This window comes from Tachypleus tridentatus, chromosome 4 (assembly GCF_004210375.1).
Source record: "Tachypleus tridentatus isolate NWPU-2018 chromosome 4, ASM421037v1, whole genome shotgun sequence".
Classification (NCBI taxonomy): Eukaryota; Metazoa; Arthropoda; class Merostomata; order Xiphosura; family Limulidae; genus Tachypleus; species Tachypleus tridentatus.
Window position 1 is genome coordinate 67,591,889 of NC_134828.1, and position 16,009 is coordinate 67,607,897.

Consider the following 16,009-nt stretch of genomic DNA (forward strand, 5'->3'; position numbering starts at 1 on the left):
GCCTTCAGACTTGCCACTATCAGGCAGGCAGGTGTAGGAAGAAGATAATTTGACACAATATAATTTAATTTCAGGTTAAACGGTTGGAATTCTGGAAGACTTAAATAACGCCATTTCATATTTGTCTTATGCTTCCCATTCGAATCACTAGCAAATAAGCTATATCAGGTATCAAAACTCATCAGGTCTGGACTTAAGGCAGCCAAAAGTTCATCTGAAATACTGTTATTACTACCGTATGCTGTGAGTAATACGTATTAGCTTTTTGAAATGAGGTTAAGGAGATATTTGATGACTCATCTTCGGTTAAACATATGATTCACTAACATTGATTATAACTTAGACATTTTATTCTGCCAAATGTAGTCAAATTTCAGTATTTCAAAACACTCATGAGATCTATTGGCGCATTTGCAGACGAACTTCTGTAAAAGCAATTTCAATAACATTAAAGTCTCAGACAAAGTAAATGAGATTATATGCTCGTTTGGAATCAGATCGCGAGTTAGATTTCCAATGCATGTTAGAACAAAGTCTTGAAGAACCACTTCCAAATGGCATGTTACGTAACGTCTCTGTGGAAAGTGATATATATTATGTTTGCTCAATGGTATCTTGTGCAATAGAGCAGTATCAACAGCGTGTCTTGTTTGTCTTCTCAGTAGTATTGATTTAAATATGTAATAATATGTTGATTTTTTTATATATACTATCTTTAACGATAACAGTTTAGGCTGAATAACTTATTACTGTTGTACTGAAATTAAAATTAAGTTTTCCCTTTTTTGATTATTTATAAAATTATACAACAATTACAAAATCAAACTGTAAATAAAGACAAAACATATTGGAGTAAGGTTAATTATTGGAAATCAATAGTAAAACAAAAGCAAATGCAAATCAAAACCTAATCGCTGCCGAAATACAGTTTCTTTATCTTCAGCTCACACAAAATGGTGTGGACAAGGAGACGTGTATATGGACACTGTTTGTCAAGCGCAAACCCACACAACGAGTGAGCTCAAAACGTGTTGTGCTTAACGTGGGTATCGAAACTCGGGTTATAGCATTATAAACTTTCAAATTCACTTCTGAATCACTGAAGCATTATCATTACCTTCAGTTTTAAATGAACACTTGTTGTTGCGGAGAATAATAATAAATAATGTTGATCACACATTTTATTTCACAACCAGGATATTCTACACTAAATTGTTAGGAACTAATTATGCTATCATTCACATTTCAAAATGTCACGTAACTTTAATGAAAAATATAGATTTATGTATGTAATAACAATAGTCGAGCGGCTCCTAGCATCACTGAAATGTTCAACAATTACTTTTTGTAGTGGACAGTATAAGTAGCTCAGAGCTCAGACTCTGAGTGAAACATAAGTATCCAATTTTAAAATCCGTGAAATAATTTAAATTCATAGATTAACGTAAACCTTTCCCGTCTTAAAAAAATAATTTCTATTGTCTTATCAGTCTAAATATACTTGCGGCTAGAATTATTCACGATTTACTTATAATGCTTTTCTTGGGCTCAATTTAATAATTAAAAAACACTTGCGTTTCACGTTCCACTTACGTTTTACCTAGGTGTTCTTACTAATTTACAGGTACATAATTTTTAAGGCCTAAGGTTATCCATGATCTCCCGAGTACAAGTTATATTTCCACTACGAATAAAATTTATGTTTAGCTTTATATGATCAGGCAAATACTGAAGATGAAGACACGTGTTCCAAGATGGAGTTTATTTTCAACATGGAAAAGTACAAATATTGCAGTACAATCAAAATTACGCAGAAAACAACAACCATTGGTCTACTAAGAAATATTTAATTTCGAACCTCTCAATATTCAAATCTCACAAATTCAATTACTTTGTGTTTTAACCTGTTTGCAGCACTTATAAATAAATCAACTGCGCACATACAAAGATTTCTCGAAAACCGCATGCAAGAACACCTTTCAGAGCAAAGCATTGCCCCATTCCAAGGAGTTCAGCGTAGGGTTTAACATGCTTTCATATACAGCCGGTAGATGGCAATGTGTCAGATTCAAATACAATAAACCCAAACTATATAGCACGAAAAATCGAGGGTACATATGATAAACTTCAGAAAACACTGAAAACACCAAAATATTTGACTCGTGAATAATCATTAACAAGAAAAAAATGCTCAAAATACTATATATATATAATAAAATATCGAGAAAAAAGGCTACATTAATTGTGTATACTAAAAATCGTCAATGCGATGAAAAATTACACAATACTCAAACAACTGCTACTTTAAAATACACATGGCAACTTAACAACTACAATTTTAAAGCAACACACAGACAAATAGCACAAAACTATTCTAAAATTTAAGTACATGAGGAGGTGTTACTTAAGTAGACAAGTATAAACTATCCCAACCAATCAACGCTTCTACTTTTCGTTTGTTTATTTTTTTAATCATGGAGTCTCGGGAACGAGGTCTGTTCGGTCGTTTTCGACAGAGATTCGAAAGTTGAGTATTGTTCCAAAATAAATAAATAAATATTACAATCACGAGTAATGGAATGTAAAAGTTTAAGAAAAAGTACAGGTTAATACACCAAATATTTTATATCACAAATACACCAAAATTATCGACAAACTTAGGAATATGCCAGTACGAGATTCTTGGAATGAAGTAGAAACTAAGTACAAGACGATATGGGAACAAACAGGTCATTGTTTTGAGATTTTTGGTTCCCCTCCCATTCGAAAAATCTATAACTAGGCTTAGCATTATCCAGCATTTTGCATTTATATCTTCTTCGGGAGAGCAAATCTCAATTTCCCAAAGCTGTAGTCAAATATGAAATTAAGCACAATTGTAACGATTAAACATATTAATATTAAACAAATTTTCAAAGTATCTTAAAATTTCTTAAACTATCTGCCGACAGAATTATTCACTTACATCCAAAAATACTAAACGTTCAATTTGAGACAGGAATTATTTCAAAATTATCGCGAAATAGATCAAGGAAATTAACTGAGCTATCTAATAAGAGAATGTCAGTTGTATGAATTAGCCATTAAATAAAAGAAATAACATAAAAGATAATACGATATCCGAATTTTGAATATTGTAACTCATACCAAAAGTTGAAAACTATTTTAATAAAAAGCTTTGAGAGTCGTTTTAAAACAGGGTGTTCAAAATTCAGAACATTTTAACTTAGATGCACCATACTTTCAATATACCAGAACACTGGGCATTGCCTTGAACGTCTAACATAGAGACCTGTGTATTCCAAACAAATTCTCGTACTCAGCTTACAAAATACTTATTGCGTCAAACCTACGTCATAACCTAGAAAACGGAATGTCACAATCACAGGTCACAAGCTGCAACCGGCAATATGTTGGCCAGTGATAATTTTAAGAGACTGTTGTGACCTTTGGGAGAAAAATCTCACATTAAGCAGTATAACGTTATATAACACAGAGGATTATCCAAATTTTCTTGTTCGACGTATAAAAAAGGTAGGAATATTCTCGAATTACATCTAAAATAGCAAATTCAATCTGATTTAAAGTAATAATTATAGTTGCATACGGTATTGCACACAAGGTGCAAAATTTCAGCACCTGGCACAAGGCCTCCTATATCCTGAAACCAGTGTAGGACTACAGTCTTTAGATCCAAGTTGTAGAACACGCATAAAAAGGTTCATGGGAAGGAATCTATACTTACAAAGGGAATATTGTGTGGAATTCAAGGAACCCTACTAGCTACTCTAAGTATGCCGTAGGTAAACAAGCATTTTCTAGATCCAACACTATTCCTTAAGTTTGAAATCCTATGATCTCTTTATATATAAACTTTATAATCTACTTCGTTTTTGGTCAGTACTATTCCAATGTAACGATTTACCAAATTTAAAAATCTTGCCAAAGGCAAATTTCAGTAACTGCTGCCTTTTAGGCATCAACAACATTTTTATGATGTATTCACAGGTTTATATATCTATACATATACATATATAAGCATATATACATATATATGTATATATACATATACTTATATCTATACATATATATTCATACACACACACACACACAGACATATAAACTATAATTTTTAATCAAATAATTATTTTTATTCTAGTCTAACCAAGAAGGCTTGTAAAAACCACTGAATAACACTGATGACAACTGGAAATGAATCTTGTAACGCCTTTTACTTAAAGGCGCCATCTGACGGACACAAATGTTATTTTATTCTATACCTTACCAAAACCGGTAAACAACTTGGTGACACACACATCACACGCACACACAGCACTTCGGTTGAACTCAGAGAGTTTGGTTCTTACCACTTTTGTATCCTAAGTTTTTTATTAACTCTTTTATAAAAATAGAATATTGTGGAAGTGGCCGTGGTGGCGTTAGTGTTGGCTCCAGTTTTCACTCAGGAGCCCTTACAATGGCGGATATTTCGTGGTATGGGTAAGCCTTGTAATCATCGCTGAGACCCCACCCTCCATCTCTGAATTCATGCACACTCTTTATATATTAACATTTCTAACTGCATGCAGGGTGCTAAGGCAACTAAATCCAATGTGCTTCAATGAAGAAAAGAAAAAGGGGTGGAAAAAAAAAAAGACGTGCTCATCTTTTTAAAATAAAAAAATAAATTCATTCATAACCAAAAGTGCCAAAAATCGTTTAATTCAAACAAAAATATAATTACAGCAATTCTAGAATAGGCTTCAAAATAACATGCAATACATAAAAATAAGGAAAAATTAAAAGTAACGGCCGAGAATCAAAACAAAAATTAAAAAAAAAGTGCAAGCTTTCCAAATCAGTATGCTTAATCAACTTGGCATCTAAATGATTATAACAAACAGCGTAACTTACTTACTCAACGACAACAGCAAGTACTTGTCCAAATAAATACCGATAAGACTTAACAAAAATTAATTTAAAATAACATTAGGGTAAAATGTAATATTTAAGCACTGTCTGGCATGTTGTTAATCATCCTTGACAACTTAAAATTTATATGCCTTAAAAATGAGATCAAAAGCGAAGCCTCGTTCATTATAGGGAGTTTAAGAAATACGGTGTGTAAATAAAATATTCTAATACTTTTTCTGACCAATTAATTAAAGTACCATGATTGAAATGCCTGTTAGCATCGTAAAGGATGACTAAACTGGCTCGAAAAATACAACCAACAAATGAAGAAAAAATACTCTTGTACCAGACAGTTGCTAGTCTCAGACTCTTATATGCCATATACGACATATATTCACAATGTGTAAAAAAATTACTTTGGCTTTTGGGAAATTTGGTGTAAAAAGTTCTAATAAATACATGTCATGACTAGGATTTCCAGAAGTTGGCTTCACCAAAATTCTTGATGATTAGAGCTGCAGTTACGAAGCACTTCGTTTACAGTATTTCATGAAGGGTTTGTCTACGACAAAGGTAGAGCAAGAAGTCCACGTGTTCTTTCTCCACCCACATCGTCTCGCTCCCCACCCCCTGACCCGTGAGCAGCAGATGTAGATTTTATGTCTTGCACTTGTTGGTCTTGAATGATACTTGGAGAACTCTATTCCCCAGAGTGTATCCGTTTAGACTCTGAATGGCCACTAGAGATTCGTCATAATTGGTCATCGTCACAAAGCCGAACCCTTTGCACTTGTTTGTCTGCAGATCTCGAATGACCTTAACGCTCTGTACTGCTCCGAAAGGCCCAAACAGTTGCCACAGGAGGTTTTCTTCGGTATCAGGAGCAAGATTATACACGAAGATGCACCAACCTGAGCCGTTGAGGGCGTTCCCAGCCAAGAGAGGATTGGTTGCTAGCAAATCTCCAGCAAGAGGGGAGTATCTGCAAGGATGAAAATTCTCTTTCTCACACATAACGCCCGCAATTCTAACACTGTTTTGTAAGAATAAGAAAATAGGACACCTGCCAAGTTTTCGGAGAGCATGCTGGAAGTTCTTCTAGACGGATTTTAAACTTCTGTAAAATTTCTAATTGTATTTTTATTAAACTGAAACACATAAAATAACTATCTTCAAAATATCACTTTGTTTAATGCATTCTTTTCAAATATTATCCCAATAAAAATGTAAGATACATCAATATAGAAAATTTAAATTTATTATAAAAATAGTTTGTTTCAGGGATATTTGTTAAACACAGACAGAAACATAGAAATCAACAACATTAAACTACACTGTGTTAATACGTGATTTTCAAACTTATAATAGACTTATTTTTCATACCACATAGTTGGTCTTAGCATTTATTAATTGCAGTCTTTCCTAACAAATAAAAAGCTTCATTACAGGTCCAGCTGAAATGCAAATGATATAATAACATCACCAAAACAGGATAAATGAAAGAAAAACAAATAATAAAAAATAAACAAATTAAAATACAAATTAAAAAAAGTTCGATCTCCAAGCAAGGTAAATACTTGTCAGAGACGTACCCTGAATTCTAGGGTACATCTGGCTCCATAGGATATTGAGTGTGTTTCTTAACAAGTTCCTATTTATTGCCTTCCATCAGTTTGATTTCTTTTTTGTTTTAAATTTCAAATTGAATAATCTCAAACGCGAAAGTTGTTTACTGAAATAAATAAAATAAATCACACACGGACCTTACAAAAAGCTGAAACATAATTTGGAAAAATTTACAAGATAAAACTTAAATATGAAGCGAAGAAACTAAACGTCTTAGGACAGAACTGATCACTAGGAGCCGCTAGATACCCGTACCTGGAGATCGGCGACAGTGGTATGTACCTGAAGCGGTTAGCAGGGTGATGGATCGGTCCAGGGAACGGACGCTGTGGAGACAAATAAGCCGCCAGAGGTGCTAGTGCCTTAGCATTATTGCTGGGATTGTTAGCAAACTTCACTGTGATTGGTTCACTGCTACCGTCCGGAATGGTGTTGTGCAGGTGTTTAATAGCTCTTTCGGCTTCTATCCGTTGATCGAAACGCACAAATCCGACACCTTTAGATAATCCTGCAAAATTACCCACAAGCGGCTTAACTATTAGAGAAAGAGAAACGATAATTAGCTACTTTGTTCCCACTTCGGAAACAAAACTGAAACTTAGCATAATGCGATGCTACTTCTAATAACAACATTAATTATTCACGTAAAAGTAAGTTTATATTTGACTTGCGTCCTTAATTACACAAGTTTCACGAATGCTTATGTTTTAAAATAAGCATTAAAACTATACATACGACAACCCGGAGGACCCAAACACTATACCTCTCATAATTAAGTTCACAGTCTAGTTAACATAAGACCAAATGTGTAAATGTCTTACCTTTCACGTTATCACAGAGGATCCGGGAAGTGATAATGCGACCATATGGAGAGAAAAGGTTCTCTAATTCTTGTTGAGTCATTGATTTGGGTAACCCACTAATGTACAGATTGGCGCCTTTGATAGCCTCGCTGCTAGGCCTAGCATACGAAACCTAGATAGAATATAGGGTACTCATTAATAGACGATTTTGTTAAAGAAATATCTTCGTCTTGTTTTATAAACAAGTGAACGTTAACACAAGAGTTATTGTTCTAACTCCACGCTACGAGCCAGCAGCTGCCTTAACTTTTCATCTCGTTAATCTGTTTGGCTTTGTTCTGGCCCGACATCACGACAACACAGGCGTGTTTATTTTTTAACATACGTTTTAAGGAAATACAATTCAATTATTTATAACATTTTAAACTTTGGCTCTAGATGGTACGCTTTAGTTTTTCTTTTTTTGAGGGAAGGGTTCAAACCTCATTTCGGCATCTGAACATACTATACAATAGAAATCTTGAAAGCATACACTAAACAATCCTGCATTTTATGTTCTTTCCATGGTCATTACATGGCAAAAAATAAAACAAAAATCACTCAAGGTCACCCACCCACTTTAGCAGCACCTTACCTATGACCGCATGGTAACTCTACACGAAGATGTGAAATACACGACGAAATCCCAGCAGTGTAGCGCAGGTCCACTTAGTCGGAAGGCGCTGAATAAAAACACAAAATGGGTATACCACATTAAATGTCTGAAATGCAATCATGGTAAGTTGACAGTTATAGTCGCCAGTCTGGAATCAACGAGGACAGGAACGTGGAAGAACTGATAAAATGTATGGATCATCACAATTTCCGTTAATATCAGGACTAAAGGACAATTACCATATAAATGGGAAGCAGACAAATAAACCTGTTCTCGTGCAGATACTCAGTACTCGACAATACTGCACTTAAGACGCACCATGATGTGTTTTAACTATGTTAGTATATTGCAGTTTTATTGGAAAGCTGTAATACTGGGGTATTGCACATTTTGTTGCATCTCGGTGACGTCAGTTATGGGGCATCTGAAAATTGCTTGCCATTAATCAGTTCGGATTCATTATTACATTTTCAAATGGCACATATTTGATAGGTGTCATTCCAATGATGTTGTACGCACCCATAAATATCACCTTATTAAATTTCTGACAATACTAAACTTAACTCAAATGCAATGATTCTCGTTGAATGTAAATGTTGCCTAAAGTTGGCTGGATTTCAAATACTTCTCATGTAGAGTTTTCCTTGATAATAAGGCCGTGAAATCCCTGATGATGCTTAAAACATTTTATGACGTCTTCCCATTCTGCAACTGTAGTTCCATTAGTTATTTATAGCCTTGTCATAATTTCGCCATCCTTCTTATCTAATATGGCGCTGAGGCAGACTTCGAGAACAACTGTAGGTGGTTCTTTATACGTCCTTGAACGGGTTGTCCTTTGACATACATTTATGATATTGACCAAGGTAAGTAATAAGTACAATCAAACCATGAAAGTGAATCTACTTACTGATTACAAGACTAGGATTTCTCTTAATCATATTAGCTCAACTGTGAGTAAGAGTGGTGTTGGTGAAATGCTGTAGATGAAGTCATGATCGAAAGAACCCTAAAGAATACACATTCGTTCATTGGCAAATTTCTTTTCTAAACATAAAAAATGAAATAACGTTTTAAGAAATGTGATTAGCTTAGCGCGATGAGTGAAAAAAAAAGTGTCTAATTATGGTTCTAGCCAACATTGCAGTGTCTAATTATGGTTCTAGCCAACCTTGCCATGTCTAATTATGGTTCTAGCCAACCTTGTTGTGTCTAATTATGGTTCTAGCCAACCTTGCCATGTCTAATCTATACTTTCAGTACTTAATTTTTTAATTTTGTGCTTTCTTGTTTTTGAAGATCTTTAACTAATTCATAGTTTTACAACATTTCATGAAGTCATGTAAGTGTTTTTGACACTCTCTTTTTTTTAAATTAAGATTAATTTTCATTTCCTTTTTAATCGGTTTTTACCAAATGAATTTCAATCCAAGCCATATAAACGATTTTTGCGCTAGCATCCCTTGATTTTGAAAAGGCAATTAACGAACACCACCTCTCACCACATAGTTCTGTCACAATGAGTACTAGGATTTGATTGCTACTCTTATAACGCGCACATGGCAATTGAACGCGAATCACAAAACCATAAAAAAGCGGTCACACTCCACCTTCAACAGTTATTCACAAAATTGTATCATTTTGATTATTAAACACACTTCAGCCAATTTGTAATTACTTATCGAAGATTTGGATATAAGGATAGAAAACTCGCAAATTTAAGCGTGTTATTCATATAGACATGATCATCTTAATTCAGTTGTAAAAAGTTTTCAATTTGCAATTAGCATATGATCTTAAACATCCAATAAAGTTTAGTCCCCACAACCAACACAATCAACTCTCTTTGTTGCGTTTAATAAGTTCAGATGCAGGTTATCTAGAAGGCTTTTCAGATTTGCTCAAGCGACCTTCATATATTGTATTACTCAGGAGAGTTGAAATAACTTGAGAGCTAAATTGGATAAGTCTACTAAACAGGAGACTCGAAAAGATATGGCATTACGAAACAATGCTGAATGTACTTTAGCTGAGTTTAAACTAAAAGACAATTGTACAGAACCCAAAATAAAATACAGTAATAACACAACCTATATAAACCTTTATAAAACAGATGTACAGTAATCGTTACTGCATCGAGCCAGTGGACTTAGAATAATAACAACTAGCACAACTGAGATACCAAATAACTGGACATTCTCATTTCACATGATGAGGTTGGGGGATCATGATTTTTAAATATTACCCGTACAAACCATGGAAGGCCACTGCCCTAAACGTGCAAAGTCGCATGTGGCAATGTCCTCAGGGTATGGCAAGAGATATCACCTAACTTGGTGAATGATAAAACAACAAATGTAACACTTGAAACCATATCAACTCAATCGTTTTCTTTATCACGTGTTGTGTGGCATATATTTCAAACAAATACTAAATATTAATAATAAATATAGAAAGAAACGTGTGGTGCAATCTTATATCATGCACAGCTTAACAATACGAAAATCTTCCATATAACCTGTAAATATAATTAATATATAGTTGGGTAAAGACTACAGAATAACTAGCAGCCCTGTGAATGAAATTATTCTAGAAATTAGCAGACATTTTATTATTGGATTTTATTATACTTGTATATACAATGTATAAGCTTACTTCCAAATTGAATATTACTACAAAGTACAGACTCAATAAATAGTAACAGTAATCTTACACAGTTTCACGTTTCTTCATCTAATGCATCATTATTTATTCTGGTATGAGTGGCCATTTACTGGTAGGCTCATGTAACTGATAATTAATTTTACTGTGATCTTATTTGGTAACAATTACAAAAAAGATAGTGATTTTCTAACACTGAAATACTTCATGTTTTTATTCACTGACCTAAAAAATCCGTGTTTACTCTTCATTCAATAACATGTTACAAATTAAACGATAAGAAACGCAAGTATTTCGACCATAAAACTAATAACATTTAGTTTAAGAAGCAGAACCTAGTATCTCGTATTTTCATTACATCATAGCGGATTTTTGTTGTTTCCAATATATTTAAAAATATACTTAAAAAACACAATATTGCAATGATTCTGCAGAAACATTTTAAAAAATATAAATTTTGTTTTCACAATCTGAAATGTTTTCCTGGTAGCTTGAGTTCACTTTCACCTTAAAAATTACAAAAAAATTCTTACACAAACTTAGTCTATATAGATAAATAAAATACATGTAACACTAAATGATATAACCACTTCCCCTGTATACTTCTCTTGGTTTTATGACCTGGATTTAGACTACTGCTAGTTTCCAGTTTTTATATAAATATGAAAATGAGATAAAGCAAGGTTTACACAAAGACGCAAAATGAAGCGTAAACTGTTTAATTTTAGGTGTTTTTTTCCCAACGATTAGGCCTTTCCCTTCCTCTTACACCAACCCACAACGTTCATTCCCCAAGAGAGAAACAGGAATGACGTCTCGTAACATCTTAACTGTTAAAAGTATGTTTAAATTGAAAAGTTGACGGCCGTTTCCCGTGCCAATTGCTATTTTGGAAAATAGCCAGATTTAGAAGTAAGAAGGGAAGACTGTTCGTAATGTTTACATTCGTCCCGAGTTCATAAGTGAAGTATGGAAACCAAAAGTTGGAAAACGTATTATATTTAGTGTAGCGTCGCCTTTTAAGGCCACACGTCACTTATTATGGCGTGAATGCTAAACTTGCAGTTCATGTTGAAAGATATTTATTTAGTGAAAGCTGAAAAATGTAATTTGTTTGTTTGTAAGTTATGATACAAATCATAGTTTACGCAGTATCTCAGAAGTAATTTAAAATTATTGTCATTTTTCGTTTTGGAAAACCGTTTTAAAGAAGATTTGTACTAATGTTTCTAGAAGTGTTAAAATATCAACTCAGTTGATAAAATACAAAGAAAAACAACAATAAACAAACTCAGATTAAATTTACACAGGTAGGTGTTGATCTCCAAGATTAACGTACATGGAAATTTGTATTCAAATATGTGTGTTAATTAATTTTCCAGATTTAATTTGAGCTCTTAACTTAATCAATAACTACACTTCTTTTCACAGTTAACAGTTAAATATGTTCTAATCGCACGATTCTTCAGGATTTTAACACAAAACTTGCATTTTTCATTTAAACCGTGTTAAACCTGATACCGTATTTAACCACCATCTCACATCAATCTAAAAAAAACAACAACAACGTGTAACTGTTTAACTCGACGTTAGTTATTCAGACATAAGCATCCAACTGAAGTTCACAAATTAAACATAATACGAATAAGGACAACATTCACTGTGTACGCACAACTAATACAATTATTCTATAGTGTCATATAAATTACTTTAGTTGCTCTATACATGATTTCTTCCAAATAAGGTATTAAATACTTGTGAAATACAATGTATTCCTCTGAGCATTAACTGTAGTAAGTGTATTTTCAGGTTATTACCAGTTATTTCATGAACGGATAATTTATCCTGCATCTAAATTATCACGTCTGTAGCAGTACCAATACGCAGCATGATTGTGGCGAGGATCGCTAAACCATTAGCTCGTAGTGCATGATGGGATATTCACAGTTTGAAGTCAATTTACACGTACGAGAGGCCTAACCCAAATCAGAAGTTTGATATCTTGAAATTTTGTCGAACAGTATTTGTTGAATATGTTTCTTTTTTTTTAAATTCAAATATCGTTAAAAAGAATATATTTCAGTTCAAACTGCATTTAATGTACAATCACCTGACCACGGAGTCACCTTAAACTAACCATATATACGACAAAACATTTGCTTAAGACGAAGAAAGATATGTGTATACCTCCGTCACACTAAGTAGTCCAGTAATAATTAGTACAATAGTTTACAAGATACTCATCAACAATTTTTTTCTCACGCTCGTATCTCGTGTTGTGATATGATATCACTCCTACATATGTTATTCTGAAGAAGCTATAATGCAATAACTACATCTCACCTTGATTATTTTGTTTTGCAGTCTGAGTCCATTTAGAGTGTTGATTGCCTTCTCGGCGTCTTCTGCACGAACGTAGTTAACGAAACCGTAGCCCAGACTCTGACCTACTGATCAGGAAATATCTGTTAAACATTGAATTACAGGCCACAAAACGCTGTCCCTCACAATTAAACCCAACTTGCAAACAAAGTGATGCATACTCACACAGCCTACTCTGACTGTCAAGGCAAGATTTAATAAAACAAAACAACAAAAAACAACAAGACTCCGAAATGAGTCCATTAAAATTAATATACAAAATGACTGTGGTTCGACACTAAAAAGCATTGTCCCTGTGAATATTCAAAGATAATAGAAGTACAGGTTACAATAAGTGCACTTTACAGTGGATTACATGCGTGCTCTTTTCAAAAATTTCTGGTACTGTTTTCTTACGCTACCCCATATCTGATTTAAACAGTTTAACTGTATTTCCTAAGAAAGCTGAGTGGATTTCTTCATGGCTAACAAGTAGGTGAAATTCCGTTAAACTGGGAACTTACACGTAGACGGATGTTTACAAAGCAACTCCTGTTTGTTTATTTGTTGAATTTTCCATAAGGCTATTTTCGCTAACCATCCCTAATTTAAAAAGTAACAGACAAGGGGGAAGGCAGCTAGTTAACACCAACCAGCACAAACATATAATTTTCTCTTGCCCACGAAAAGTGGGACTGATCTTCCCATATAACGTCCTCACGGCTGAATGGGCGAGCATGATCGGTGATGAGATTCGAACTCGCGACCCGTTGATTGCAAGTCGATTGTTCTAACCACCAGCCTTGGCAAATCCTGTCAGTCGTGCGCTCTGTCATTCTCAAAAGACCTTTTCCTGGCCACAAAATTCCTGGTTAGAGCCTTTCTTAAAAACAAAGCATCTTAAATGCCGTTCACTCAAAGTTCTATAAAAATCAGAAAAAAAAATATGTATTTAGGTAAGGTCACTATATATTGAGGGTTCATAGTTTTTAAATAGCGTTAACGCCGAATTCAAAGGAGCATCCATTAGCTAAATTACTATATCAACCTCTAACAAATGTCTGTACATACCGATAACCCTTAATGAGATCTCTACATTCAAGAATTGGCAAATTAAGTAGATACTGATAACTGATATATTGTTTTGATCGATGATCTTTAATTACCAATGTTCTTCGAAATTTACACCCTATAACACTGGGATTTTCCATTGAAATATGCTGATATTACAAAACGGCAATCTGTTGTAACAGATTCCTAAATTAACTTTACAAATAACACTGTTCTAGCACTTTAAGTCGATAGTTTTACTTATCCATCATTCAGTGTCACGGAAACTCTCAGAAAATTTATTACACTATCTATCCTAATTAAAAGCAAAGTACGACATGGTTTAAATATTCGTTAAGTTTTTGAAATGGAACTGTTTAGTTCACATAGTTTATGTTGGTATATGCTTGCTGGTCCTTCCGGAAAACTTCCAGTTTCTACATTTGACCACAAAAATAAAACTTTCACTGCCTTACGACTGTACCATTTTAGTCTACAGCTGATATATGGGCAGGAAAAGATACCAAGAGAAAATAACTCGCGTCGTGTACAGTTGCCAAAATTAGACTCGACAGGGTGTTCATCCACCGTGACGACAGAAGGAAGTATTCAAATCTTCTGGCAACCCATCCTAAAACACGGAATGATATGCAACCTCGTACTCTGAATGTTTCATGATCTCTCCAGGAAACAGTAGGCAGTAGAGCATAAATAATACTGCATTTCAACGTCTGTGATAACATACTTTACAGTCCAAGGCATATACCAGGTATTCAAGCATCATATATTAAGTAAACCAAGAGTAATGAACATAAAGAATTAATTTTAAAAATATTGTTTACCAAATCAATGACATTTCAGCGTCTGCCTTCTCTCCCCAACCCATTCCTTACCCCATGTTTTGTTCTGAATTTCATACTTTGGTTAAATATAATGTATTTATGTTTTGTGTGAGGATGTATGTGTATTGGGGGGGGGGTATCCTGTCATTTTACAATGGTTTAGAAAAGCTAAATTTGAGAAAAGGCAATTATATCCATTGATACGAACACGATTCAATTTAAAAATTAGGATTTCTGATAGAAGCACTTTGTAAATTATTGCTTTGTACTTCGTTACATTCACTAACGATTTTTAAATTTGTACACTTTCCCAAACTACTACTTTCTAACACGTGAACTCGATCTATTTAAACATACCTGCAAGTAGTTTTTGACAGAACGAAAAAGAGTAACACTTCCTAACAATTTTCCCAGTTATAAACTTACGATATTTAATTTACTTTTCAAGCGAAATGTGTAGCGTTATGCTGAACCTTTAAAATACCTAACACGTATCACAGTATTAGTGTATAGGGTTGTGTAAATGAACCAGTTTGTACCTGGAATCATAGAAGTGTTATATGTTTACTCAGTAACTTCAACTTATAATATTTTCTACGAAACATTCATTGAAAGCTCATAGTTGCCTGTTGAAAGATATGCTGAATATACTCTTATCATTATTCAAATAAAATTTTAATAGTGTTTGGTTTCGTTTGCCTCGAATGTAGTATAACTTCATATGAGTGAAACGAAGGTTCAGTCATGGTTCGCGAAGAAAGAAACGGCTCGTAACGTCACAGCTGTACACACCAAACATCGACAGTTTATCGACCAAATCCATTCCACGTCTACATCTGATTTGAAAATCGTGACGCTGTCTACATTGGCCTTTTTTTTTCATTCAATTACGTGAAACACCCTTTCGAGTACAGCGTTGTCATGACGACCAAACCACTTGCATTAAAAGCTCGGCATCTGTTCCTGAGGGACTAACGCATTTTTGGTGTGTTCTATACTTATGTGAAAAAGGGCTGGTCTCGCTGGGCACGTGCCAGACATACAACAAAGGAAACCGGGAGACTAGCGGAAATCCCCTGATCAGCTGACAAACCACG

The 16,009-nt window shown here is 34.1% G+C and overlaps 1 protein-coding gene and 1 long non-coding RNA gene across 11 annotated transcripts in view; one reads left to right on the forward strand and one right to left on the reverse strand.

Moving 5' to 3' along the window:
• The window catches only part of LOC143249363 (ELAV-like protein 4), an 80,448-nt gene that overhangs the window by 29,550 nt on the left and 34,889 nt on the right, over window positions 1–16,009 (reverse strand). The window contains exons 3-6 of one of the 10 annotated variants that reach the window (XM_076499083.1): window positions 13,003–13,106; window positions 7,362–7,515; window positions 6,796–7,075; window positions 1,748–5,896 (exon numbers count right to left, since the gene is read on the reverse strand). In XM_076499083.1, the coding sequence (XP_076355198.1) occupies window positions 5,572–5,896; window positions 6,796–7,075; window positions 7,362–7,515; window positions 13,003–13,106 (863 nt within the window). In that variant the 3' untranslated portion in view covers window positions 1,748–5,571. Of the gene's footprint in view, window positions 1–1,747; window positions 6,013–6,795; window positions 7,076–7,361; window positions 7,516–13,002; window positions 13,110–16,009 lie in introns of those variants that run through there. The other 9 variants (XM_076499082.1, XM_076499088.1, XM_076499087.1 and 6 more) reach the window with 9 other exon arrangements.
• The window catches only part of LOC143249365 (uncharacterized), a 131,740-nt gene continuing 124,501 nt past the window's right edge, over window positions 8,771–16,009 (forward strand). Inside the window, exon 1 of the long non-coding RNA XR_013027742.1 lies at window positions 8,771–8,864. This is a non-coding gene — a long non-coding RNA (uncharacterized LOC143249365). The remainder of the gene's footprint in view (window positions 8,865–16,009) is intronic.